The 25594-nt window shown below is 42.0% G+C and overlaps 1 protein-coding gene across 3 annotated transcripts in view; it reads left to right on the top strand.

Annotated features, from left to right (window-relative positions):
* Window positions 1–25594, top strand: part of PRKCQ (protein kinase C theta) — a 109783-nt gene that overhangs the window by 51500 nt on the left and 32689 nt on the right. For all 3 annotated transcript variants that reach the window (XM_027121573.1, XM_027121574.1, XM_027121575.1), the window contains one exon: window positions 23902–23993. In XM_027121573.1, the coding sequence (XP_026977374.1) occupies window positions 23902–23993 (92 nt within the window). The remainder of the gene's footprint in view (window positions 1–23901; window positions 23994–25594) is intronic.

Here is a 25594-nt window from a genome sequence, read left to right as displayed (position 1 = left end):
GTCAAAAAGGATCTTGCTGTGATTTGTGTCATACAGTGTTCTGCCTATGTTTTCCTCTAAGTTTGATGGTGTCTGGCCTTACATTTAGGTCTTTAATCAATTTTGAGTTTGTTTTTATGTATGGTGTTAGGGAGTGTTCTAATTTCATTCTTTTATATGTAGCTGTCCAGTTTTCCCAGCACCACTTACTGAAGAGGCTGTCTTTTCTCCACTGTATATTTTTGCCTCCTTTATCAAAGATAAGGTGACCATATGTGCATGGGTTTATCTCTGGGCTTTCTAGCCTGTTCAACTGATATATATTTCTATTTTTGTGCCAGTACCATACTGTCTTGATTACTGTAGCTTTGTAGTATGGTACTGAAGTCTGAGAGCCTGATACCTCCACCTCCGTTTTTCTTTCTCAAGATTGCTTCGGCTATTCGGGGTCTTTTGTGAAATTTTTGGTTCTAGTTCTGTGAAAAATGTCAGTGGTAGTTTGATAGGGATTGCATTGAATCTGTAGATTGCTTTGGGTAGTAGAGTCATTTTCACAGTGTTGATTCTTCCAATCCAAGAACATGGTATATCTCTCCATCTATTTGTATCATCTTTAATTTCTTTCATCAGTGTCTTATAATTTTCTGCATAGAGGTCTTTTGTCTCCTTAGGTAGGTTTATTCCTAGGTGTTTTATTCTTTTTGTTGCAATGGTAAATGCGAGTGTTTTCTTAATTTCACTTTCAGATTTTTCATCATTAGTGTATAGGAATGCAAGAGATTTCTGTGCATTAATTTTCTATCCTGCTACTTTACCAAATTCATTGATTAGCTCTAGTAGTTTTCTGGTAGCATCTTTAGGATTCTCTATGTATAGTATCATGTCATCTGCAAACAGTGACAGCTTTATTTCTTCTTTTCCGATTTGGATTCCTTTTATTCCCTTTTCTTCTCTGATTGCTGTGGCTAAAACTTCCAAAACTATATTGAATAATAGTGGTGAGAGTGGGCAGCCTTGTCTCGTTCCTGATCTTATTGGAAATGGTTTCAGTTTTTCACCATTGAGGATGATGTTGGCTGTGGGTTTGTCATATATGGCCTTTATCATGTTGAGGTAAGTTCCCTCTATGCCTACTTTCTGCAGGGTTTTTATCATAAATGGGTGTTGAATTTTGTCAAAAGCTTTCTCTGCATCTCTTGAGATGATCATATGGTTTTTCTTCTGCAATTTGTTAATATGGTTTATCACATTGATTGATTTGCGTATATTGAAGAATCCTTGCATTCCTGGGATAAACCCCACTTGATCATGGTGTATGATCCTTTTAATGTGCTATTGGATTCTGTTTGCTAGTATTTTGTTGAGGATTTTTGCATCTATGTTCATTAGTGCTATTGGTCTGTAGTTTTGTTTTGTGACATCTTTGTCTAGTTTTGGTATCAGAGTGATGGTGGCCTCGTAGAATGAGTTTGGGAGTGTTCCTCCTGCTGCGTATTTTGGAAGAGTTTGAGAAGGATAGGTGTTAGCTCTTCTCTAAATGTTTGATAGAATTCGCCTGTGAAGCCATCTGGTCCTGGGCTTTTGTTTGTTGGAAGATTTTTAATCACAGTTTCAATTTCAGTGCTTTTGATTGGTCTGTTCGTATTTTCTATTTCTTCCTGGTTCAGTCTTGGAAGGTTGTGCATATCTAAGAATTTGTCCATTTCTTCCAGGTTGTCCATCTTATTGGCATATAGTTGCTTGTAGTAATCTCTCATGATCCTTTGTATTTCTGCAGTGTCAGTTGTTACTTCTCCTTTTTCATTTCTAATTCTGTTGATTTGAGTCTTCTCCCTTCTTTTCTTGAAGAGTCTGGCTAATGGTTTATCAATTTTGTTTATCTTCTCAAAGAACCAGCTTTTAGTTTTATTGATCTTCGCTATCATTTCTTTTTCATTTAGTTCTGATGTGATCCTTATGATTTCTTTCCTTCTGCTAACTTTGGAGTTTTTTTGTCCTTCTTTCTCTAATTGCTTTAGGTGTAAGGTTAGGTTCTTATTTGAGATGTTTCTTGTTTCTTAAGGTAGGATTGTAGTGCTATAAACTTCCTTCTTAGAACTGCTTTTGCTGCATCCCATAGGTTTTGGGTTGTCGTGTTTTCATTGTCATTTGTTTCTAGGTATTTTTTGATTTGCTCTTTGATTTCTTCAGTGATCTCTTGGTTATTAAGTAGTGTATTGTTTAGCCTCCATGTGTTTGTATTTTTCACAGATTTTTTCCTGTAATTGATATCTAGTCTCATAGCATTGTGGTCGGAAAAGATACTTGATATGATTTTAATTTTCTTAAATTTACCAAGGCTTGATTTGTGACCCAAGATATGATCTATCCTGGAGAATGTTCCACGAGCACTTGAGAAGAATGTGTATTCTGTTGTTTTTGGATGGAATGTCCTATAAATATCAATTAAGTCCATCTTGTTTAAAGCTTGTGTTTCCTTATTTATTTTCATTTTGGGTGATCTGTCCATTGGTGAAAGTGGAGTGTTGAAGTCCCCTACTATGATTGTGTTACTGTCGATTTCCCCTTTTATGGCTGTTAGCATTTGGCTTATGTATTGAGGTGCTCCTATGTTGGCTGCATAAATATTTACAATTGTTATATCTTCTTCTTGGATTGATCCCTTGATCATTATGTAGTGTCCTTGCCTCTTGTAATAGTCTTTGTTTTAAAGTCTATTTTGTCTGATATGAGAATTGCTACTTCAGCTTTCTTTTGATTTCCATTTGCATGGAATATCTTTTTCCATCCTCTCACATTGTCTGTATGTGTCTGTAGGTCTGAAGTGGGTCTCTTGTAGACAGCATATATATGGGTCTTGTTTTTGTATCCATTCAGCCAGTGTATGTCTTTTGGTTGGAGCATTTAATCCATTTACATTTAAGGTAATTATTGATATGTATGTTCCTATTACCATTTTCTTAATTGTTTTGGGTTTATTATTGTGGGTCTTTTACTTCTCTTGTGTTTCCTGCCTAGAGAAGTTCGTTTACCATTTGTTGTAAAGCTGGTTTGGTGGTGCTGAATTCTTTTAGCTTTTGCTTGTCTGTTAAGGTTTTAATTTCTTGGTCAAATATGAATGAGATCCCTGCTGAATAGAGTAATCTTGATTGTAGGTTTTTCCCTTTCAACACTTTAAATATGTCCTGCCACTCCCTTCTGGCTCACAGAGTTTCTGCTGAAAGATCAACTGTTAACCTTACGGGGATTTCCTTATGTGTTATTTGTTGTTTTTCCCTTGCTGCTTTTAATATTTGTTCTTTGTATTTAATTTTTGATAGTTTGATTAATATGTGTCTTGCTGTGTTTTTCCTTGGATTTATCCTGTATGGGACTCTCTCTGCTTCCTGGATTTGACTATTTCCTTTTCCATATTAGGGAAGTTTTCAACTATAATCTCTTCAAATATTTTCTCAGTCCCTTTCTTTTTCTCTTCTTCTTCTGGGTCCCCTATAATTCCAATGTTGGTGCATTTAATGTTCTCCCAGAGGTCTCTGACACTGTCCTCAATTCTTTTTAGTCTTTGTTCTGCTCTGCAGTAGTTATTTCCACTATTTTATCTTCCCAGTCACTTATCTGTTCTTCTGCATTAGTTATTCTGCTATTGATTCCTTCTAGAGAATTTTTAATTTCATTTATTGTGCTGTTCATCATTGTTTGTTTGCTCTTTATTTCTTCTAGGTCCTTGTTTAACGTTTCTTGTATTTTCTCCATTTTATTTCCAAGGTTTTGGATGATCTTTACTATCATTACTGTGAATTCTTTTTCAGGTAGACTGCCTATTTCCTCTTCATTTGTTACATCTGGTGGGTTTTTACCTTGCTCTTTCATCTGCTGTGTGTTTCTCTGTCTTCTCATTTTGCTTAACTCACTGTGTTTGGTGTCTCCTTTTCCCAGGCTGCCGGTTCGTAGTTCCTGTTGTTTCTGGTGTCTGTTCCCAGTGGCTAAGGTTGGTTCAGTGGGTTGTGTAGGCTTCTTGGTTGAGGGGACTAGTGCCTGTGTTCTGGTGGATGAGGCTGGATCTTGTCTTTCTGGTGGGCAGGTCCATGTCTGGTGGTGTGTTCTGGGGTGTCTGTGGCCTTATTATGATTTTAGGCAGCCTCTCTGCTAATGGGTGGGGTTGTGTTCCTGTCTTGTTAGTTGTTTGGCATAGGGTATCCTGCACTGTAGCTTGCTGGTCGTTGAGTGAAGCTGGGTGCTGGTGTTGAGATGGAGATCTCTGGGAGATTTTCGCCATTTGATATTTCGTGGAGCTGGGAGGTCTCTTGTGGACCAGTGTCTTGAACTTGGCTCTCCCACCTCAGAGGCGCAGCCCTGATGCCTGGCTGGAGCACCAAGAGCGTGTCCTCCCCATGGCTCAGAATAGAAGGGAGAAAATTTTTTAAAAAGTTATTAAAATAATTATTAAGAAAAAAATTTTAAGTAATACAGAACCCTAGGACAAATGGTAAAAGCAAAGCTGTACAGACAAAATCACACACAGAAGCATACACATACACACTCACAAAAAGAGAAAAAGGGAAAAAAAATATATATCATTGATATATATCATTGATATATATCATTGTTCCCAAAGTCCACCGTCGTTGTCTATTCATGTATTCCACAGATGCCGGTACATCAAATTCATTGTGGAGATTTAATCTGCTGCTCCTGAGGCTGCTGGGAGAGATTTCCCTTTCTCTTCTTTGTTCGCACAGCTCCCGGGGTTCATCTTTGGCTTTGGCCCTGCCTGTGCGAGTAGGTCGCCTGAGGGCATCTGTTCTTTGCTCAGACAGGACGGGGTTAACGAAGCAGCTGATTCGGGGGCTCTGGCAGTGGCGGGCTGCACAGGCTCCTGGGAGGGGAGGTGTGGAGAGTGACCTGTGCTCACACACAGGCTTCGTGGTGGTGGCAGCAGCAGCCTTAGCGTCTCATGCCCATCTCTGGGGTCCGCACTTTTAGCCGCGGCTCGTGCCCGTCTCTGGAGCTCCTTTAAGTGGCGCTCTTAATCCCCTCTCCTCACGCACCAATAAACCATGAGGGAAGAAAAAGTCTCTTGCCTCTTCGGCACGTTCAGACTTTTTCCCGGACTTCCTCCTGGCCAGCAGTGGTGCACTAGCTCCCTTCAGGCTGTGTTCATGCCGCCAACCCCAGTCCTCTCCCTGCGCTCTGACCGAAGCCTGAGCCTCAGCTCCCAGCCCTGCCCACCGCGGCGGGGGAGCAGACAAGCCTCTCGGGCTGGTGAGTGCCGGTCAGCACTGGTCCTCTGTATGGGAATCTCTCCGCTTTGCCCTCCGCACCCCTGTTGCTGTGCTCTCCTCCGCGGCACCGAAGCTTCCCCCCTGCCACCCGCAGTCTCCGCTCGCGAAGGGGCTTCTAGTGTGTGGAAACCTTTCCTCCTTCACAGCTCCCTCCCACTGGTGCAGGTCCCTTCCCTATTCTTCTGTCTCTGTTTATTCTTTTTTCTTTTGCCCTACCCAGGTATGTGGGGAGTTTCTTGCCTTTTGGGAGGTCTGAGGTCTTCTGCCAGCGTTCAGTGGGTGTTCTGTAGGAGTTGTTCCACATGTAGATGTATTTCTGATGTATTTGTGGGGAGGAAGGTGATCTCCACGTCTTATTCTTCCACCATCTTGAAGCTCCTCCAAAGGTGAGGCACTTTTGAAGAAATACTTTTGCAAAAGCATCTGAGTTATACAGTAACTGTCTGTAATGACAAAGACTTAAAAAAGAATATGGTTAAAGATCTAATGAGAGTTCATTTGATACGAGATGTAGTTATTTCTGTGATATACATTTTAAAATAATAACTGGAAGGATGTCTGATTACATTATACCAGGACATATCAATTTTGGGAATACTTATATATCTGTACAAATACCACATAAAGGAGGCTTAGTGTTACTTTTTGACAGTGCTTCCCATGCAATTTAGCATAACAAATAAACTTAGTTTGTTTTCTCTCCTTATAAAAAGGGAGATGTTAAACTAATCTTTTGAAATGTTCCTGGGGCTCTCTGGAAAATCTCAAAGTTGGTTTGAGGTCAAAAAGATTTCATTTAGAATTTGATTTGTGGGAAGTTTGTCAAAAACATCAAAAGGTGTAAAAATACTTGGTCACATAGGACATAGAACATTGTGAAATAGGCGTTCTGTGGCTTAATATAGTTTTTAAAATTTCTTGAAACATGCTTTCTGATAGTAAATATTTCGGTATAGCACAAAAAAATATTTACTAATAGACCCAAATATCTTTAGTTGCTCTGTAGGAAGCCAAAAGTAGATAAACCCGTGTTCAGTAATTAGTGTTTCAATATTTTATCTTATTTGGAAATTATCTAGATATTTAATGCCTATCCATCATTTAATCTAACTTAGCAAAACTTTGTTTCAGGTTACCACAAAGTTTTGAGGAAACTATTTTAAAAGTTACCTAAAACCTTTTATCCCATTTACATCTATTTAAACAAAGTCAACCATCACCCCCGAGCTATTTTTCTTGCTGAAAACTTTGTAACAGAGATAATTTGAGCAGTAAAACAAAGTCGTACGTCTGCATTATTTTCAATGCTAAGACACATTTTAATTAAAATCGAACAAACTTCAGCTAGCTTTTATTTACCAAAGATTATCTCAGACCATGTGAATTTGAGAAGCGTTGGGGTTAGTTTCTGTTACCGGCATACCTTGCTTCATTCACAAATACTGCATTTTTTATAAATCAAAGCTTTATGGCAACCCTGCATTGAGCAAGTCTGCCGCTGCTATTTTTCCAGCGGCGTTTTCTTACTTCATGTCTGTGTCACATTTTGTTAATTCTTGCAGTATTTCAAACTTTTAATGTTACATTTGTTATGGTGGTCTGTGCTTAGTGATCTCTGATGTTACTACTGTAACTGCTCCACTGACCAGCCGTTTCTCTGTCTCTCTCCCTCTCTTTGGGTCCCCCCCTAGTCCCTGAGACTCAATGTTGAAAGTAAGGCCAGTGAATAACCCTACAATGGCCTCTAAGTGTTTAGTGAAAGGCAGAGTCACACATCTCTCGCTTTAAGTCAAAAGCTAGAAATCATTAGGCTTAGTGAGGAAGGCATGTTGAAACCTAAGATAAATCGAAAGGTAGGCCTCTTGCACCAACCATTAGCCAAGGTGTAAATGCAAAGGAAAAGTTCCTGAAGGAAATTAAAAGTGCTATTCCAGTGAACACAGGAATGCTAAGAAAATGATCTAGTCTGGATAACTCAAATCAGCCACATATTCCCTTAAGCCAAAGCCTAACCCAGAGCAAGGCCCTACTCTCTCCAACTCTGCGAAGGCTGAGAGGTGAGGAAGCTGCAGAAGAGAAGTCTGAAGCCAGCAGAGGTCGGTTCATGAGGTTTAAGGAAAGAAGCCATATACATAAAAGTGCAAGCTGAAGCAGCAGGGGCTGAAGTAGAAGCTGCTACAAATTACCTACGCGATTCAGCGAAGATAATTAACCAAAGTGGCTCCACTAACAACAAATTTTCAATGTAGATGATAGAGCCTTATAATGGAAGAAGATGCCGCCGCCATAGCTAGAGAGAAGTCGGTGCCTGGTTTCAAAGCTTCAAAGGGCCGACTGACTCTCTTGTTAGGGGCAGATGCAACTGTGACTTTAAGTTGAAGCCAGTGCTCATTTACCATTCCAAAAGTCCTAGGGCCCTTAAGAATTATGCTAAATCTACCCTGCCTGGCTCTATAAATGGAACAACGAAGCCTGGATGACAGTACGTCTGTTTACAACATGGTTTACTGAATATTTTAAGTTCACTGTTGAGATCTGCTCAAGAAAAAAAAAAAAGGTTCCTTTCAAAATATTACTGCTCTTTGCAATGCGCCTGGTCACCCCGAGAGCTCTGATCAAGATATAAACTGAGATTACTATTGTTTTCATGCTTGCTAGCACAGCGTCCATTCTGCAGCCCCTAGATCAAGGTGTGAATTCAACTTCCAAGTCTTATTATTTAAGAAATACGTTTTATAAGACTAAATCTGCCATAAATGGTGATTCCTCTGATGGATATGGGCAAAGTAAATCGAAAACCTTGTGGAAAGAATTCACCATTCTAGATGCCGTTAAGAACATTTGTGATTCACGGGAAGAAATCAAAATATCAACATTAACAGGAGTTTAAAAGAATCTGATTCCAACCCTCATGCATGGCTTTCAGGCATCCAAGCCTTCAGTGGAGGCAGCAACTGCAGATGTGGTGGGAACAGCAGGAGAACTAGAATTAGAAGTGGAGGCCGAAGATGTGACTGAATTGATGCAATCCCATGATCAAATTTTAATGGATGACTTACTTCTACGGATGAGCAAAGAAGGTGGTTTCTCGGTTTAGAATCTACCTCTGGTAAAGATGCTGTGAAGATCGTTATATAAACTTAGCCGATAGAGCAGTGGCAGGGTTTGAGAGGACTGACTCCAGTTCTGAAAGTTCTATGGGTAAAATGCTATCAAACAGCATTGCCCGCTATGGAGAAACCATTCATGAAAGGAGGAGTCAATCAATAGAGCAAACCTCATTGTTGTCTTATTTTAAGAAATTACCATGGTTACACCCACCTTCAGCAACCAGCACTCTGATTAGTCAGCAGTCACCAACACTGAGGTAAGACCCTCCACCAGCAAAAAGATTATGATTTGATGAAGGCTCAGCAATAAAGTATTTTTAGTTAAGGTATATATATATATATGTATTTTTTAAGGCATAATGCAATTATGCACACTTAATAGCCTACAGTATAGTGTAAACATAACCTTTATATGCACTAAGAAATCAAAAAGTTTGTGTGACTTGGTATATTATGATATTAGCCTTATTGTGAGGGTCTGGAACTCAACCTGCAATATCACCGAGGGATGCAGGTATATTTCTGGGAGTTTTAGGAATATTTAATTCATATAAGTGCTCAATTTTCTTCAAACCAATTAAATTGAGCTTTTTTTTTTCTTTTACAATTTTAGTAATACCATTAGGAGGTGAAAAATACCATACACATATACACAGACACATAAGCATACAGGGAGGTACAGAGACCTTATAGCTTTCATTTTAAAATTACTACCATGAATCAGCTATAATAATACAAAATTCACTGCTTATAAAAGCAGCTGAATATCTAAGTTGTTTACCTGGTGGAGGGAATAAGTGAAGGTTACCCGCTCAGACAGCTAAAGCTTTTCCACTAATGTTTGTGGGGAAGACACTTACAAGATTTTTTGTTCGCCTAAGTTTCAAATGACCTTCCCCCCTTTCGTTTTCCTTCTGATACGAATTACCTCCCTAAAGTTTATATAACGTTTACATCTCAAAGGCACAGGGATAGAATGTAAGTTCCTCCAAGCAGGACTTTGGTTTCCTAAGGCCAGAATTTTTATAATACATACAGGCCTTTTGAGATAAATAGGGGAGGTTGTGGGATGGGTGATAGGAATAGTTGGATTTTTGAACTGCCTCTAGAGCTGACTTTCTAGTTTTGCAAAAATTTTAAGATCATGACAGTAGCTCTCAATTCCTCAAAGAATTGGGCTGCAGCCTAAATGACATCATAAATTGATCCACCCCATCCAACTAAATTATCCTTAATTCGCTTTTTTTTTTTTTTCTTTTATATCAGGGAGAAGATTTCTAACTAAGATGGAAATCCTATGTTCTGGATTTAGAGCTGTTTGCCTTTGGAATGTTTTAGTAAATCCTTTCACAAAGGCTTTAGAAGGTTTGCTTACCCTGGGGGGTGTACATAGTTTTATTTTGGCTTAGGGGAAGAGGCCTAAAAAAAAAAAATTCCTATGAGCTTCCAGTTTCTGACCAACTTCTTACCACTGAGCTACTTTTTAAAGAAATCCTTATAAATATCTTGCCTTATATTTTTGCCTTATAAATATCTTGCCAGTTTTCAGGACAAAACTTTCAGTTTTCGGGACAAACAGCAGATATTTCTTGCAGTATTGAACATCCCCTTGTACTTGATGTCCCCAAAGGGGATACAAACGTCGTTATATTTTCCTCTCTTTATCATGTACTACAAGAGATCCAGGGGAGCTGACCCTCACCTTAGCTGGCTTCTGCCGGTTTTCGTGGGATCACATCTGCAGGCTCTGCGTGGGGTTTAATGTAGACAGTATAGCTCTGGTATCTACCATAACTTGGTCATTGTTTTTCATTCATTTTAATTTTAGTTTGCCTTAGCTGCTTAAGGGAATAATGTAGCAGTTTACCAGAAAATCCCTCAGAGTCTCGACCATCCTGGGAAGCGCCCTTTGGGGGCCCTCCTTTAAGGGTAGATATGGGGCTGTCCGTGAAGCCACTAACTTGGTGGATTTTATGGTCCTGTTGCCTCTTTAGGGTAGAAAGACAATTTAGACCGGATTACTAGAATGAGTATTCAAATAAAGGAGGACAGAGGGGAGCAGTAAAGGTTATATAACGTTCACTTTACCATCTGTTTTAGGTACCTCCTGTGCCTTTAATTTTTCATTAGCCTTTTGCAACAAATTTTTCAGTGAAGCTAGTCTGGCATCTTGAAGGCTTCTGCAGGCCAGTTAAAATAAGTATCCCCATTCTGTTTGTTTGATTTGGGAGCCCTTACTTTCAAGGGCACTTCTCAGATGATCTCAACTAATTGGAACTTTCCTCGTAATGGCCGTTGCAATCTCTCCAAGGGCCGGCAGTGTTTGGTAGGACCCTTAGCCGCAAAGGTAGTTCAACCACGTTTCTGTCCAGCCGTATTTTGGAGTCCCCATCGTGACAGTTACCAAGCTAAGTTCTCAGAACCCCAAACAACAATCCTGAGTTATTTTTAGTAAGATTTTTGCCATTTTTGCAGATATCTGCAGCTTCCGGAATTATAGTTCTTAGATATAAAACAAGAACGTGGCACACTTAACTCTTTAGAATTTAAAGGTCTCATTTTTTCGGGCTAAGCCTTTGGGTCTCTCAGAGCCAGGTCAGTAACTAAGAGGGATATGCCACGGGGTTGGAGGTTGTGCGGTGTTTTATAGTGTGCCTCATTGCACGGAAATTTTGAGGTTGGCAGCTGACCTAGTGTCACTCTAACTCATTCCATGACCAGCTTGTCCTAACACAAGAGTCTCTGTGTTAGGTGGTGAGCATTCTGACAGTTTAAATGCTTGATCCATGCCCGCCAATTTTGTGGCTTTTCTTGCTTCTGAAATTCCCATCAACAATAGCCTTTATCTACACAAGACAAACATGCACCTTAACACACCAGCAGTAACCACATGCACCTTAACACACCAGCAGTAACCAAGAGATGTCACTGCAGCCCGGCCAAGGCAAAGACCTTACACACCAACAGTTCCCAACATGGAACCAGGGACTGGGCGAAGGACTGAACCAGCAAACCCCAAAGAATGGGGAACCACAGCTGCCACCAGCAACTCCCAGCATGGAATCTGGAGGAGGATTCCAAACAGATGGGGAACTGCAGACTAAACCACCAGCAGCTCCCAGCATGGAACTAGTGGTTCCAATCAAATGGGGGACTGGATAGCCAATTAAATTAGATCAGGGGCCCGACGCAAAGAGCAGAGCTCAAAACCGAGGGGAACTTACCCACGGCCCTTGCAGCGGCAGGAAGGATGATGCACTCGAAGTGTTCTTTCCTGTGTCTCGTGTTGTCCTCAGATGTTTCCTTCGGATCCCGTCACCATCACTAAATCTGTTAAGACACAAAATTGAACTGAGTAAATTTAGAATTCTAATTGGCTTTATTCAGTGACTAACGAATTGGGCAGCATCCCATCTAGCAATTAACAGGGAGCTCTGAGGAGTTGCATGAAATGAAGACTTTATTGGCAGAAATGGGGGAGGGACAAAGAAAGAGCAGACTGTTTCAGGCAAGACCACCTTTCCCTTAGGGAAGAAGGGTTCTAGCGGGGGCATTACTTGCCTCGCACTGACCAGAAAGATCCAGACTGACCGCTTAAGATTACATCGCTGGGGAAGGTTGGAACTGCAAATAGGTTAGGTATTAAAGTCTCAGTTTGGCGATGTGGGCTTAACACAAGTGACTCCATCTGGGGACTATTATCTCTTAAAAAAAAAAAGGAAAAGATACATCTAACACTTCTCTGGGGTTTTTTTTAGGGAACTAATTTTTCCTTAGAAATGAAAAGTGGACTGTGGTCTGCATTCATCTGTGTCTCCTTTGAATCCTGAAAGGCCCATCTGTGTTCAGGTAGTTTCAGTAGCCTTACAATTTCACACCTACAAGACGTTTTAGATCATATGAGCACATCTCTGGGCCTCTCCCCCCAGGCTGAATGTGAGCGAAGGCCCAAAGGCTTTGCAGGCTCCCGAACGTCAGGAGTGAGGATGCTAGTGTTAATTCGTGTATTTACACCACTGCCCTCGACTTCCACACGCCCTATCTGAACCAGGTGACCCTTCTTTGTCAGCATTACTGTGCAACGTCTCTTTCATGAAAAAGAAAACTGAGTTTCACTTTCCCTTTATAGAACACATGAGGCTTAACTTCCAGGGTGGCCTCACCATGGTCACTGCTCTGCTCATGATTTCAGAGCAGGAGTTGACGCCTGACGCTTCACGTGACTTTCAACAAGTCACCGAACCTTTCTTTGGAACCTTGGTCGTCCCCTTTTAGCCTCCAAAGGGATAACGTTTAAAAAAGAAAATAGCATTTGCGGAGAAGTTTGAATCCTTCATGGAGAAAGTACCATATGAACTGCAAGTCATTATTCTTTGAAATAGAAGAAAAATGACTTCAGCTTGGCAGTTTTTTTTAAAGTGTGTCATTCTGGAATTCCCATAGTTTGAAGGTAAAATCCATCTGAGATCGCCAGAAGGTTTTTCAGGTCAAGCATTTTATTCAGAAACCACCTCGTCTGAAGCGTTCAAAAAACACTTTAATCCACAAACCCTCCGGCTGAGTTAGGAGCGCTAGCAACTATCACAACTTTAACGAGGAAAAGAAAACCCACATCCTCAAAAACACTTATCCATGAGCTAAGACAAGAATTAACTTTTGTGTGTCCCCATTTGTAAGTAACGGAGAAGTGTCTCTTCTCTTTACAGGACCCTGGCAGTTTTCTGATACGAAGATTGCTTGAAAATTGTTATTTCACAAATAGCACATCACTTCGATGTGCTTCAGATGTCCTTTCTGTGCAACTAAAGTATGATTCAGCAGATGTCAGATTCACAGTAAACGTACCAAAAAGAGTCGATTTACGGTAGACGCGTGGTAAATTCCTGTTGTACTCAAAAAGCTTGCCTTACACACACACCCCTCACAAGACCCTGGTGATAATAGGCAATCAGTGAACACGTATGCAGGAATCCTGTGACTACACGTGTTGCCTGCTGCATCTGAGATGCCGTGCCCTTTCTGCACACCTGCTTTTAAGCTCGCAGATATTTTCTCACCTTTATGTGATCTGTTTCTTCAAGGCTCGTGTGCCCACCCGGTTCGTCTGTTCCCCCATCAGCTGTTCTCCCAAAGCCGCAGAACACCAGCTTCCCTCGAAACACGGACATTTTGCATCTCCTTCAAGGGTGTCCTGGAAAGGAACCTCTCTTGTCTGCGAAGCTACTCTCGCCCTCCTTTGAAGGGTCAAAGAGAATCTCCCCCCTAAATATCTTTCAGATTCACCAGATCCTACTTAGTGACCGTTATCTTTCACCTCCTCAGGCTTCTTAGCTGACAAGACCTAGAAAGGTGGTTTCGTTCCTGTGGTTTGCCCCTTCCTGTGACTGCTTTCAGATGCATTTATTTGGTTTCTCCATTTTAATAGTATTTTCCCTTGATATCAAGAAGCATGTTTTCTCTCTTTTAAAAAAATGATCCCACAGCATTCTAGACAATGTTCTTGGGGTAGTGGTCTTCTGGTAAATTACATTGGCTGACTGGGGCACGTCTGCCAGCATCCTCAGGTTCCAGAAAGGCTGGCCAAGAGGAGAGGACGTCCACCCTTGGTGTCCACTCTTCCACCCCTCTGTGCCCTTCAAGTCCATTATCTCCCCCTCGACCCAAGGCCCCTTGATCTTGTGCCCCTAGCAGCCTGTGGACTCTCTCTCTACCTTGACCTCAAAATCATTCTTATCCACCTCTCGTCTCTCCACATTAAAACTCAGGTCACTTATGTGTCCTTTTCTCAGCTGACAGTCTTAGAGAAAATACACGATCAATAGCGAACGGCAGCCTAATACGTGTCATTCCCAGCGTTCTTACAACAGGGCACCTGGAGGTGCCTCCCCCTATCCAACCAAAGACCACGTGCGTTGGCGGGGACACGGCACACGCCTCAAGGAAAGGAAAAATGCAGGACTCTGCAAACAGGCAGTCGTTGACACTGTGGGAATACGTCAGAGTTGGGATAAACCCACGGAAGTGGTTCAAGGACCAAACCAAAGCACAGCCCCCTCGTAAGGAGGGTGGGGGGAGAAGAGGGAAAGTGACAGCACAGATCCCTCAGGGAGGTGAGGGGGGGACCAGGGGAGTAGGGTCACCGGAAGCCAGGAGAGAGAAGGATGTCAGGAAAGAGGGGCCCATGGGGTCAGGCTGGTGAGGAGCCCACCTGTTGACTGTCATTTAGGGGGAACAGAAGGAAGCATCCCACTGGGAGGCTGAGGACATATGTCAGGTGACGGGGGGTAGCTGGCGGGCGGGTGAACTTGGCGGTTACACGGCAGTCTTTCAGAAAGTGTGTTTCCGAAGGTGGAAGCTTGTTATGATCACAGGGTTCAAGGGTTATGAGTAATAGAGAATGCTCCAGAAAGGGAGGAATTTGTGGTGTAAGATTCTGGAAGAGGAAGGGGTTAGGATGCGGCAAACACAAGGAGAGGGGTCACTTCTGAGAGGGGACGTGTGAGGGAGAGGCGGGGGAGAGAGACTAAGAAGAGGAGGAAATCCGGGTGGGCTCACCATGGTGGTGATCACCACAATAAATAAAGTAGGAAGTGTCTCCAGGCTGGAAATGAGAGGGACAGGAACGGGACCATGGAGACAGAAGAAAGGGCTTGACACGTCAGCAGTAGGGGCTCCAGTAAAGGCTGCGTAACACACAGAAGCACAAATTGCGAGGGACCATCTAAGAGCCAGAGTTTGGAGACAAAGTACGTGATGAAAATTTCCCAGGGACAGAAAACTGGCAAAGTGAAAACAACCTTCAACACAAGTTGAAATAAAACTTACTGTGTAACTTCTACCACCATTTTATAATGATTTGTATTTATCCAGAATGTGAATGAGCTCTTAAATCCTACGTGTTTAATAGGTTAAAAGAAATAAGCAAATTCTCCAAGAAACTATGAAAAAAAATATTTCTAGAAGAGCAGTTACAAATATTTTAAGTGGACACTATCGACCAAAATAAAGATGTTTTTAGAAGTCAGATTTTTCAGATTTTAGATAGAAACTGCAGTGCTACCTTCTTTGTGTCATTTCTACCCTGACAGGGTGAATAAACATTAGAATTTAGTAGAACTTAATAGTCTCCATCTTCTTCAGCCATTATCTTATTAATTTTTTATGAACTCCACATGAGGAAGACTCTAAAGAAGGTTTTTTACTGGTACATTTGTTGTATTTTAATGCATTAGCTGGTCTATAGCTACTAGCGTTTTTTTGGTTTTTGTTTTTTTTTAATAGACTATTTTTTAGAGCAGATTTAGGTTCACAGAAAAACTGGAAAGAACAGAGACTTCTCATGCATCGCCTTCCTCTCTCCACACCTCGCACATTCCCCTATTTTAAACACTTTATTTTTGGCCGCACAGTGCAGCTTGTGGGAGCCTAGTTCCCAGACCAGGGATTGAACCCTGGCCCTCGGCAGTGAGAGCACGGAGTCCTAACCACTGGACCACCAGGGAATCCCCATTAACATCTTGCTTTAGTCTAGTGTGTTTGTTATAACTGATGCGTCATATTTATATATTATTATTACCTAAAATCCATAGTTTACATTAGGGGTTTTGTATTGAACATGCTATGGGTTTTGACAAATGTCTGACATGCATCCACCATTACAGCATCATACAGAACAGTTTCACTGTCCTAAAAATCCTCTGTGCTCTACCTGTTCATCCCTCCCACCCCCTACCCCCCGCCCGTGGCAACCACTGATTTTTTTCTGTCTCCATAGCTTGGCCTTTTCCATGTCATATAGTTAAAAATCACACAGTATATATAGCCTTCTCATTGGCTTCTTTCGCTAAGCGACATGCATTTGGGATTCCTCCATGTCTTTTCATGGCTTAATAGTTCGTTTTTTTATTACTGAATAGCATTCCATTGTCCGGATGTACTATAATTTATCCCTCACCTATTGAGAGACATCTTAGTTGCTTATAGCTACTAATCTGATTTGTTACACTCTTTGTTTTTTTTCTATTGTAATGACAGACTATATGAAATTTTTAAGAGCAGGAAGGGGTTGTAGAGGTTATCACATCAGATACTCTCATTCTGCAGCTAAGGAAACTGAGATCCAGTCATGATCAGCCTAGCTGATCACAATCTAGTCTCTTTTCTAGATCATACTGTCAATCCAAAACTTAGTAAAGTTGAGATTTCAAGGTACCTAGACACCAAATCCAACTCATTTAATTGGACAGTTATCTACTGCATGTCCTCAACCTTAGAACCAAGCATCTCCCCCATGGAGCAAGGGACCATGGCCCCTCATCCCTCATTCCATCTCTAGGACCCCAGAATTCCATGCCCCAATAGCTCAAAACGTGTGCATTTCCCTGTTGTGGAGGCTAGGGGCTGGAGGGGGTAGGATGCTTTCCCCATTCAGCGACTTCACTAGTACAAGATTTGGAAGAATTCTAAATTCATCACATGCCTTTTTGGTCATTATGAAGGTATATTTCTCAAGATATATATAGAGAGAGAACATATTGGAATATAGAACGTATTTAACTTGTTCTAACAAAATAATAATACACATAATAAAGGTTACTATGTATGGAGTTCTTACTCTATGTCAGGCGCAGGGCTAAATACTTGACGTGGATTATTTCCTTTAATTTTAGATCTGGACCAGCTCCCCTTCATTCTTCAGGGCACACCTTCCCGCACTTTCCACTGGCTAAAATAGGATATACCCCGAAGCTGAGTTGACATGTACTCTCCGGTTTCCATACTGTTATATCAATAACTGTCATCTTGGATGTTACAGCATTTATTACATATGCTTAACATATGGTACTCTGAAAAGGATACTGGTATGCTTGGATATTTTTAATAAATATTGGTAGTCTAATTTTATTTCCTCAGACATGCAAATCTTCTCGCATAAAATTTATTAATTTACTAGCCTTGGGGGAGAAACCTGAAAAAATGACTATAATTATTCTTTTCCTCCGTTTCTTATTTTTTCTGGAGAGGGACTCTATATTCCTGACCTCATGTGCATGATATTTACTATGTTCTCCATGTATTTTCAAAATTAATTGTTACAGGTTTGATAAAATGATAGCATCTTTAATGCTACAAAGTTCTCACTTATCCAGTAATGTATGCACACTTGGCAACAGTCCCCTTAGTGGTTCAGTACTTGACTAGCTATACTGAATAGTCATCGTTACTAAATAATTTTCCATGTTCTTTATTTTCATTCTCTCATTAAAAGCAAATGTAATCATATACTAAGGAGAAATCAGGGTAGAAGCTACATCATATTAGAGTAACTGAGTCCTCTGTACATTTCCCCTTTACTAGAATATCCATTCACAAAATGTCCTCCTAAAGAATGATCTCATGTTTTAAATACTGATATATTTTGACAGCCCTAGGGCTTTTAATTTCTCTAGGACATTCATATATGCAAACACAGCCCTGTGAGAATCACACCACTGATTTTGTTAAATCTATCTCTTTAATCTTGTATTAATCATCTTTCATATTGTAAATGTAAAATTTTACTTTAATGATGCTGCCGTTTTTAGATTTTTGTTATTCGTTTTAAGAAGAAATATTCTATTTGTATTATGGTGATTAAAAGTGATTTTGAAAGTATTTTATCACATGACTCTACTCCCCTGTACCTGGTCATGCTTGCTTCATAATACTTAAGCCTGCCAGTTTCAATTTCGGTGAACTAAAAAAGATAGCATCTTACTTTACATCAGACACTGAATCGACATTTCCATGCCAGATAGCAACCCCCCATGGCAGATGTTGAGAATCTACACCATACAAACATCCAGTGATAGAAAACTCACTCACTTATAAATTCTTAAGGAAAATTCTTTAACATTTAACCTAATTATAAAAGTAATTACACCAAAACATACTTTAAAAATTGGAAAATACACAAAAGCATTATAAGAAGAAAAGAGTCATTTCTAGTTATATCATTCAAGGCACCCACAGGTAGGATTTTTGAGTATTTCATCTTTCTTGTGTATATTTTTTCTCTTTGTCGTAGTGATAATTTAGTAACTTTAAAATCTTCAGCAGAGTAGGGTCATTTTCACATCAAAACCGTATTCCTTAAAACTTGCCTTTTATGTTAAAACCTAGTCTGTTCCAGGGACCCCTCTGTGTTCGGGAATATATATTTCTCAACATGCATTGTGTGTATATTGTATACAATAACTGTGGTCATAAATATAATAACAGATGATGTTTATAAAGCATTTACTATGTGCCAGTCCATGTTCTAGGCACGTTGCGTATTTTAGCTCATTTAATCTTCATAGCAACCTTCTGAAGTAGAGACTATTATTATCCCCATTTTACAGACAAGGAAATCGAGGTGGCCCCTACAGGGGTCAAAGGCACCACAGGTGTCAGGCAAGGGAGCCAGGATTCACCCTTGGGCAGTTTGGTAGCAAAGTCCATCAGCCTAACAGCTCTATTGCCTCTTAGTAGAGACCCAATCGTATCAGGGAAAACAATTTTAAAATTCGTGAAATGGATCATTGTTCGTACTTCCGTTATGGAAGAAAATAATTTGCTAGTTAATGCAAGATGACCCCATGGGACAGTTAAACCAGAAAATACCAACTGAGCCCAAGTTCCCCGTGCAGGTACAAACCTCTAGAAACTCAGGCACATTATTTCTGACAGGTACTAATGAATCTATCAAAGGCGGTGAGTTTTACTAATTAGACTTGCAGTAGAAATATAAATAGGCCGTAATGAATGAGTTTGCTGGTCTGCAGAGAGCCTTTCCTCCCTCCTTCCTTCACCCACATACACATGCAACGCTTAGATATCAAAAGTATACGTGTGATTATGTTTGTTTTTTGATGGCTTTTAGTTTCTGCTGTATAACAAAGTGAACCAGCTATATGCATACATATATCCCCATATCTCCTCCCTCTTGCGTCTCCCTCCCACCCTCCCTATCCCACCCCTCTAGGTGGTCACAGAGCACCGAGCTGATCTCCCTGTGCTATGTGGCTGCTTCCCACTAGCTATCTATTCTACATTTGGTAGTGTGTCTATGCCCATGCCACTCTCTCACTTCGTCCCAGCTTCCCCTTCCCCCTCCCCGTGTCCTCAAGTCTGATGGCTTATTCTTTATGAAAAAGGAAATAAACCTGTTTTCTAGGGTGTTTTAGCTTATAGCTCACTGAACAAGGAAGGAACAGATCGAGTACTCCAGATTCGGAGCGGCTCCAGCCTTCTAAATGACAAGCCTACCTAAGACATTGACTGTCAGTGACCACACTGACGCAGGCTGCGTGCATGTAGCAGCAGGCGGTTTGGGTGAGCCCGTGTCCAGGTGCCCTGCAGGAGTGCCATCCGGGTGCAGGCTCCATCCCCACGTGGGGCCCTGGCTGGTTCTGTAAGCTCCCGGCTTGGGCAGCCTGGACCCCAGCTCTGTGCTCTTCCTCTACACAGGAAGCCCCTGTAGTGCATCCCCACCACAGAGCTGTGGACGTCAAGAATGCAGCTCTCACAATTTGCAATTCCAAACTAAACCTTTGCTTGGCGGGGAACAATAAGTAGAAGTAAAGATGTAAACCTCCTTGGAGGTAGTCGTCAATCTGAAGGAGACTCACCTCCAGTCTGACACTAGTGCAGACTCAGGACATCGGTAGTGTCAGTAACAAGGGTGGGATCCACAAAGGTGGCGATTCAAAGGCAATATCTCGGTTGAATTTAGACCATAATGATTTAAAGGATTTGGCCTTGAAAACCACTGAGATTAGTACATGTCTGTCATCTGAAAGATGATTTTTTTTTCCAGCTCTTAGATTGGCAAACTAAGTATTTGTATTTCTGTATATAGCTTTTACCTGCTTCCTCCTTTTTACCAGTATAAATCGCTTTCATGGCTAAATTTGATATAGAGATTTTACAAAGAAGATGAATACAAAGCAATTTAGATGTTAGAGGCCCCCTAAAGTGGTCTGTCATATTTTTGTAAGTACATAGGAGAATAAAATATCCCATTCTATCAGCCAAGTGATGAAAGATATTTGTAGACGCTTTGGGAAATACAGTACTTTGTACACAAACACACAGAATCCTTTGCTATTTTCAATTTTTGAAAGTACTCAGTATATATTTAAATGACTTTGCAAGAATAAATACCTTTTTTAAATGCAAAAAAAAAAAAAAAGAGCCACAGAGCTTTGAATACCCATCTATCTCCAGAATGTCAGCATTGATTATATCCTTCGGTTACCAGAAAATCACAGCAAAGCAATAACTAACCCTGACTCTCTTGTTTTTATGAAGCTGGCATGCAGAACGGCATGTATGCCATAGGTATATTTGCAAACCAGAGAGCTGAGAGATAAATCAGTGTTGTTGAATGATGTATCAAATGCTTGCTTGTTAGCGAGAGGTTCTTCAGCACTATTCAGTGAATCACTTCTTCCAGTGGCTGTCATCATTGTACTGTCAAACCCCAAGTAAAACTGACTGCATGGACAGGATGGAAATAAGCTCAGTGTCTTATTGTTTCATTCAAAAGAACCTTAGCCGTTTCCCTGCAGGAGGGAACACCCTGAGTAAGGCAACCTTCCTCTTTTAAAACTCACTTTTCACGGAGCTACTTGACAAAATGCTATGATTTTGCCGCCCAAGTAGGCCAAGTGAAAAACTCACCAAGTGCTTGGACTGGGAGGGTAAATCCTGGAGGTTATCGAGTTTTAATCCTTTGTTTGGACTCTTTTCCGAAATCAGAAATAATACATACTCCTCTCTGAGCAGGGGCGCTCGAGATCTTTCTTAGAGCAAGAAACACACGATTCAGAAACAATACAAAGACCAATCAAAAAGTGATTCACCTGACACTCTGGTCTACACAACAGCGCTAACCCATTATGTCCTAATCCATTCTGCTTTTCAGCCCTCGGTGCATGGCGGGATTAATTTAGACATTAAAGAATTCAGGACTGTGACACACAGAGGTATTTGCCCCCAACTAGCCAAACTCTATTAGCATAACCAGGAGACGAATGAGACAGGAGGAAGCCCTCTGACCTCTATTTCGTGAACTTCTTTGGGGCATCATGATAGGTCATAATGAACCCAGCCATAATACTGACCTCCATGGAAGAAGATTCAGAGAGAAGGCTCATCTCTATACCTTTCAGTTTACTTCCAATACACAGTTTCTGAACAAAGATTTCTCTTAAGAATTTTACAGCATAACACCTTCTTACCAACATGTGTTTTATCATCTGGGAAGCACTACATAGGTCTTGTCACGTGCTCAATAACCAAAGTTTGTGGATTTCATATTTTCCTCCAAGAAAAAGGAAGAGAAATTAAGGTGAAAATCAGGGCATCTTTAGGCTAGGAAAGAGGAATTCTGTCTCACCAATACTTCTCATTTTTCAGAGGTTGAGACTGAGGCCCAGGGATGGTATGATTTACCTGATCACACAGCTAGAGACACACAGAGATGAGAATTTCCTCTCTGCAGATGCTGTGCCAGGAGCTGTTGACAAATCCTAAGTCCAGGGCAGTTTTGGACCATCCCATCCCCACCCTACCCACCCCCCACCAGCATCACAACTTCAACTGCCACTCCACCCAGAAGAATCATTTGCATCAGTTAACGTATCACCGGCATTAAGAAGAGGGTCTTTGCTGGAATAACACGTGTCACAAGCCCACATTCCCCTTGCTTTGCCTGCTTTGCATTTTCTCCCAGCTCTGACTGGAACAGAAAGATAGCGCTGGAGGAGATTTAACTTGTTGGAGGAGATCTAACTCCCTGTTTTCCTCCTTCTTTCAAGATCCACAGGACTGTGCGGTTCCTTTCTCTGAGAAGTATCTGCTGGGTGTTTTGTTTTTCTGACGTTGTGCAAATGAAAATTAAGAAATGTGGAAATACGATAATATACAGTGATGATCAGAACAATTTCTTGAAGAGACCGTCTTTGCTCCATTGTATTGCATTTTCTCTTTTGTCAACGATCAGTTGACTATATTTACATGGGTCTGTTTCTAGGTTTTTCTGTTCCATTGATCTGTTGGTCTGGTCTTTCACCGATACCACCATCTTGATTACTGTAGTTTTATTAAGTCTTGAAGTCGGGTAAGGTCAGTCCTCCAGTTTGGTTCTTCTTCAACATGTTGTTGGCTATCCTGGATCTTCTGCCTCTCCTCCGTGTAACCTTTAGAGTCAGTTTTGTCGATACCCACCAGGTAACTCACTGGGATTTTGACTGGGATTGTAGAGAATCTAGGTCAAGTTCGGAAGCACTGACATCTTGGCAATACTGTCTTCCTATTTATGAACGTGGAATCTCTCTCCATTTGGTTAGTTCTTGTGATCCGTGTTTTTGACTGGCTTTTAAATTGTTTACTGTGACAACAGCTACCAGTTCTGAAGTGCAGGCTGAGTGCCAACGCTGGGCTAGCTTTCTACATAGGTCATCTCATTTACCACTCACGACGCCCCTATGAAGTAGGAATATTACTTCTTCCATTTTGCAGATGAAAAATATGAGGCTTAGGAGAGGTTAAGTAACTTCAAGGTCACAAATAGAGGAAATCTGAACTCGGGTCCGAGTAGGGGCAAAGCCCATTATCCTAAGAGTTGCCTTGAGTCCCGTCTGTCCCAACTGTCTCCACGCCAACTGAGCAGATCACTAATTCTGTGGTTCACGGGGACTCTCAAAGTCAGGGTGCTCCAAGGGTCATAAATATACATATTGAGGAACTCTTGTCTCACACCATGGAGGAGCTCAGGCTCCCTGGAATCAGCCACCTCTGATGCTTCGACCACGGTCCGAAGACCACTCAGCCTTGCTTTGGACAGCTGCCGTCCAGGGGCAGCGGCTCTAACAACATGCATGGCGTCCTGTTAGGAGCAGCACAGCTTATAAGCCGTGACTTGCAACGGGTGAGGTCAGGACTGGAGGGAAGTAAGCCCAGACTTGACTGTGAGCTCCCTGAAGGCAGGGCTGTCTCCATCCTGGGTGGATGAGGCACGCGTGAGCACACCCACTCTCGCTCTGGCCATACCCGAAGAACACATTCAGAACTACTTACTGAGTGTTGAACGAGTGAACGCTTTCAAGCCCTGCCCCTGTAGTCAGAGCCCCCGGTTTGTACTTTTTACCATCCTACACACTGTCAATTTCAGTAGGTATACAGCCAGCATCCATGAAGTGCCCAAGACCATCCCACCGTCGGGTGGTCAAGTCCGGGTGGACCCTCCCTCGTGCTGTGCCCCATCTGCTGCGTGCTAGCATCCAGGCATCCTAGCAAACATCCCACATACTCCTCCTGGACTCCCCAGGTTTCTTGGGGTTCAGAAATGCTATACAGATCCGCTAAATCGTCTTGCCAGCCTTTTTATAAGGGACTTCAAGACAGAATCGGTTCCTCTGAAATAATGAAATCCATTTAAAAAGTAATCCTTGTTTTCTTATTTTAAAGAAGCTCACAGTTGGGATGGTTGTGTCTTTCCGCAGGAAAACCTCTTTTTTGTGATGGAGTATCTCAACGGAGGAGACTTAATGTACCACATCCAGAGCTGCCACAAGTTCGATCTTTGCAGAGCCACGTAAGACCCCTTGTAGGGTTGGGGGGTTCCCACTGGTCTTGTCAGGGACTGGGGTCCACTGTGCCCGCACCGTGCTTTTCCCCACGTGGCACTTTTCCTGTTTCTCACTCAGCGGGCCTAAACCCCAGGGTGAGGTGACCCCAGGAACACATCCAATGAGGCAGGTGTTTTCCCAGCTTGCGAAACTTAAACTCAAGTCGCTTTTATTTCACTTCTCTGCCGCGAGATCAACTGCTTAGTTTCTTAAGGAGCCGCCCCACTTCATCAGGCTTCTAAATCATCCGAGCCCAGAAGCAATATTTGCCCCTTGAATGGAAGTCAAATGGAGCACAGAGGGGCGAGGCGGTCACTGGGTGGGGCTTCACGGAGGCGTCTCAAGGGAAGCTCAGTGTGAAGGCATCAGTCAGCCAGCTCTGGGGGCAGGAGAAACAGGAAACAGGAAGAGATATTTGCTCTCTCTCTCTCGAGAATACGTTCTCCTTCTTTGGCATCAGGCCACTCCAGGCGCTGGCGAAATCGAGCAGGGTGGCTTTACTAGGTGGGACTGCAGCTGAGTCCCACAGAAGCCCCGCGCCCTTCCTCCCTCAGGCCCTCTTTCCTGAGTCATCAAACCACTGAGACGGTCAAACACAAGAGAACTGTGCCCCTGGCTCCACTGAAAAGGGGGGGTGCACACTAGCCTTGCTTGCTGTACGCTCAGTAATCTCACTCACCCCTAGTGAACACTCGGGGGGGTTCAGGTCGAGCTGCGTTGAGAGAGAGACTTTTCCACGAGCTCCTACAGAAACCCCAGCTGAAGCGGCTGTTTTGTGGAATCCAGTGGGTAGTGCGCCACCGATCTCGTTGCTTCCAGGAACCGTCGGCCAAGTGCCCGGAGATAATTTTATGAGATTCCTGCAGCCCAGAAATCGTCGGGTATTTTTCTGCTAGAAAGGATTCTCGGGGTCCCTTCCAGGTGTGTAAGGCACGAAAGCCATGGCAGACACATGCTATCTATCTGTCCTCACTGCCTCCCAGGAAGGGGTTTCTGCGTTCTTCTCCAAGATCGAGCAGACCTCACTTGCGGGAAGTTCTCCCTTATCTCTAACTTTAATCCTCCTGTAAACTCACCTCCTTTGAGTCTGTCATCTTTGAAGGTGGAGAGCAAGGTATCCCCTCCCAGCGTCTAATACAGGCGTATCTCGTTTGATCACACTTCACTTTATCGTGCTTTGCAGATACTTGGTTTTTTTTATAAAGGAAGGTTTGTGGCAGCTCTGTGTTGCCAGATGACGGTTAGCATCTTTTAGCCATATTTTTTTAACTGAAGTATAGTTCACAAGTATTTAATTAAGATACGTACGCTTTTTTTAGACATAATACTATTGCGTGCTTCACAGGCGACACTGTAGTGTCAACATAATTTTATATGCACTGGGAAACCAAAAAAACTCGTGCGACTCTCTGTACTGCGGTGGTCTGGAACCGAAGCCGTGAGATCCCTGAGGTCTGCCTGTGTGCGTTTCTCCTCCTCTCAGGCTATGTGGAATGACCTGCAGACAGGTCTGAAGGGTCCAAGTAGATTTTAAAAGAAAAGGGAAAATTATTTCCCTATTGTTACA

Source organism: Aethalodelphis obliquidens, unplaced genomic scaffold, assembly GCF_003676395.1.
Source record: "Aethalodelphis obliquidens isolate GAN/ISIS:26980383/991018 unplaced genomic scaffold, ASM367639v1 scaffold23, whole genome shotgun sequence".
NCBI lineage: Eukaryota > Metazoa > Chordata > Mammalia > Artiodactyla > Delphinidae > Aethalodelphis > Aethalodelphis obliquidens.
This window is presented reverse-complemented; position numbering and strand designations above follow the sequence as displayed.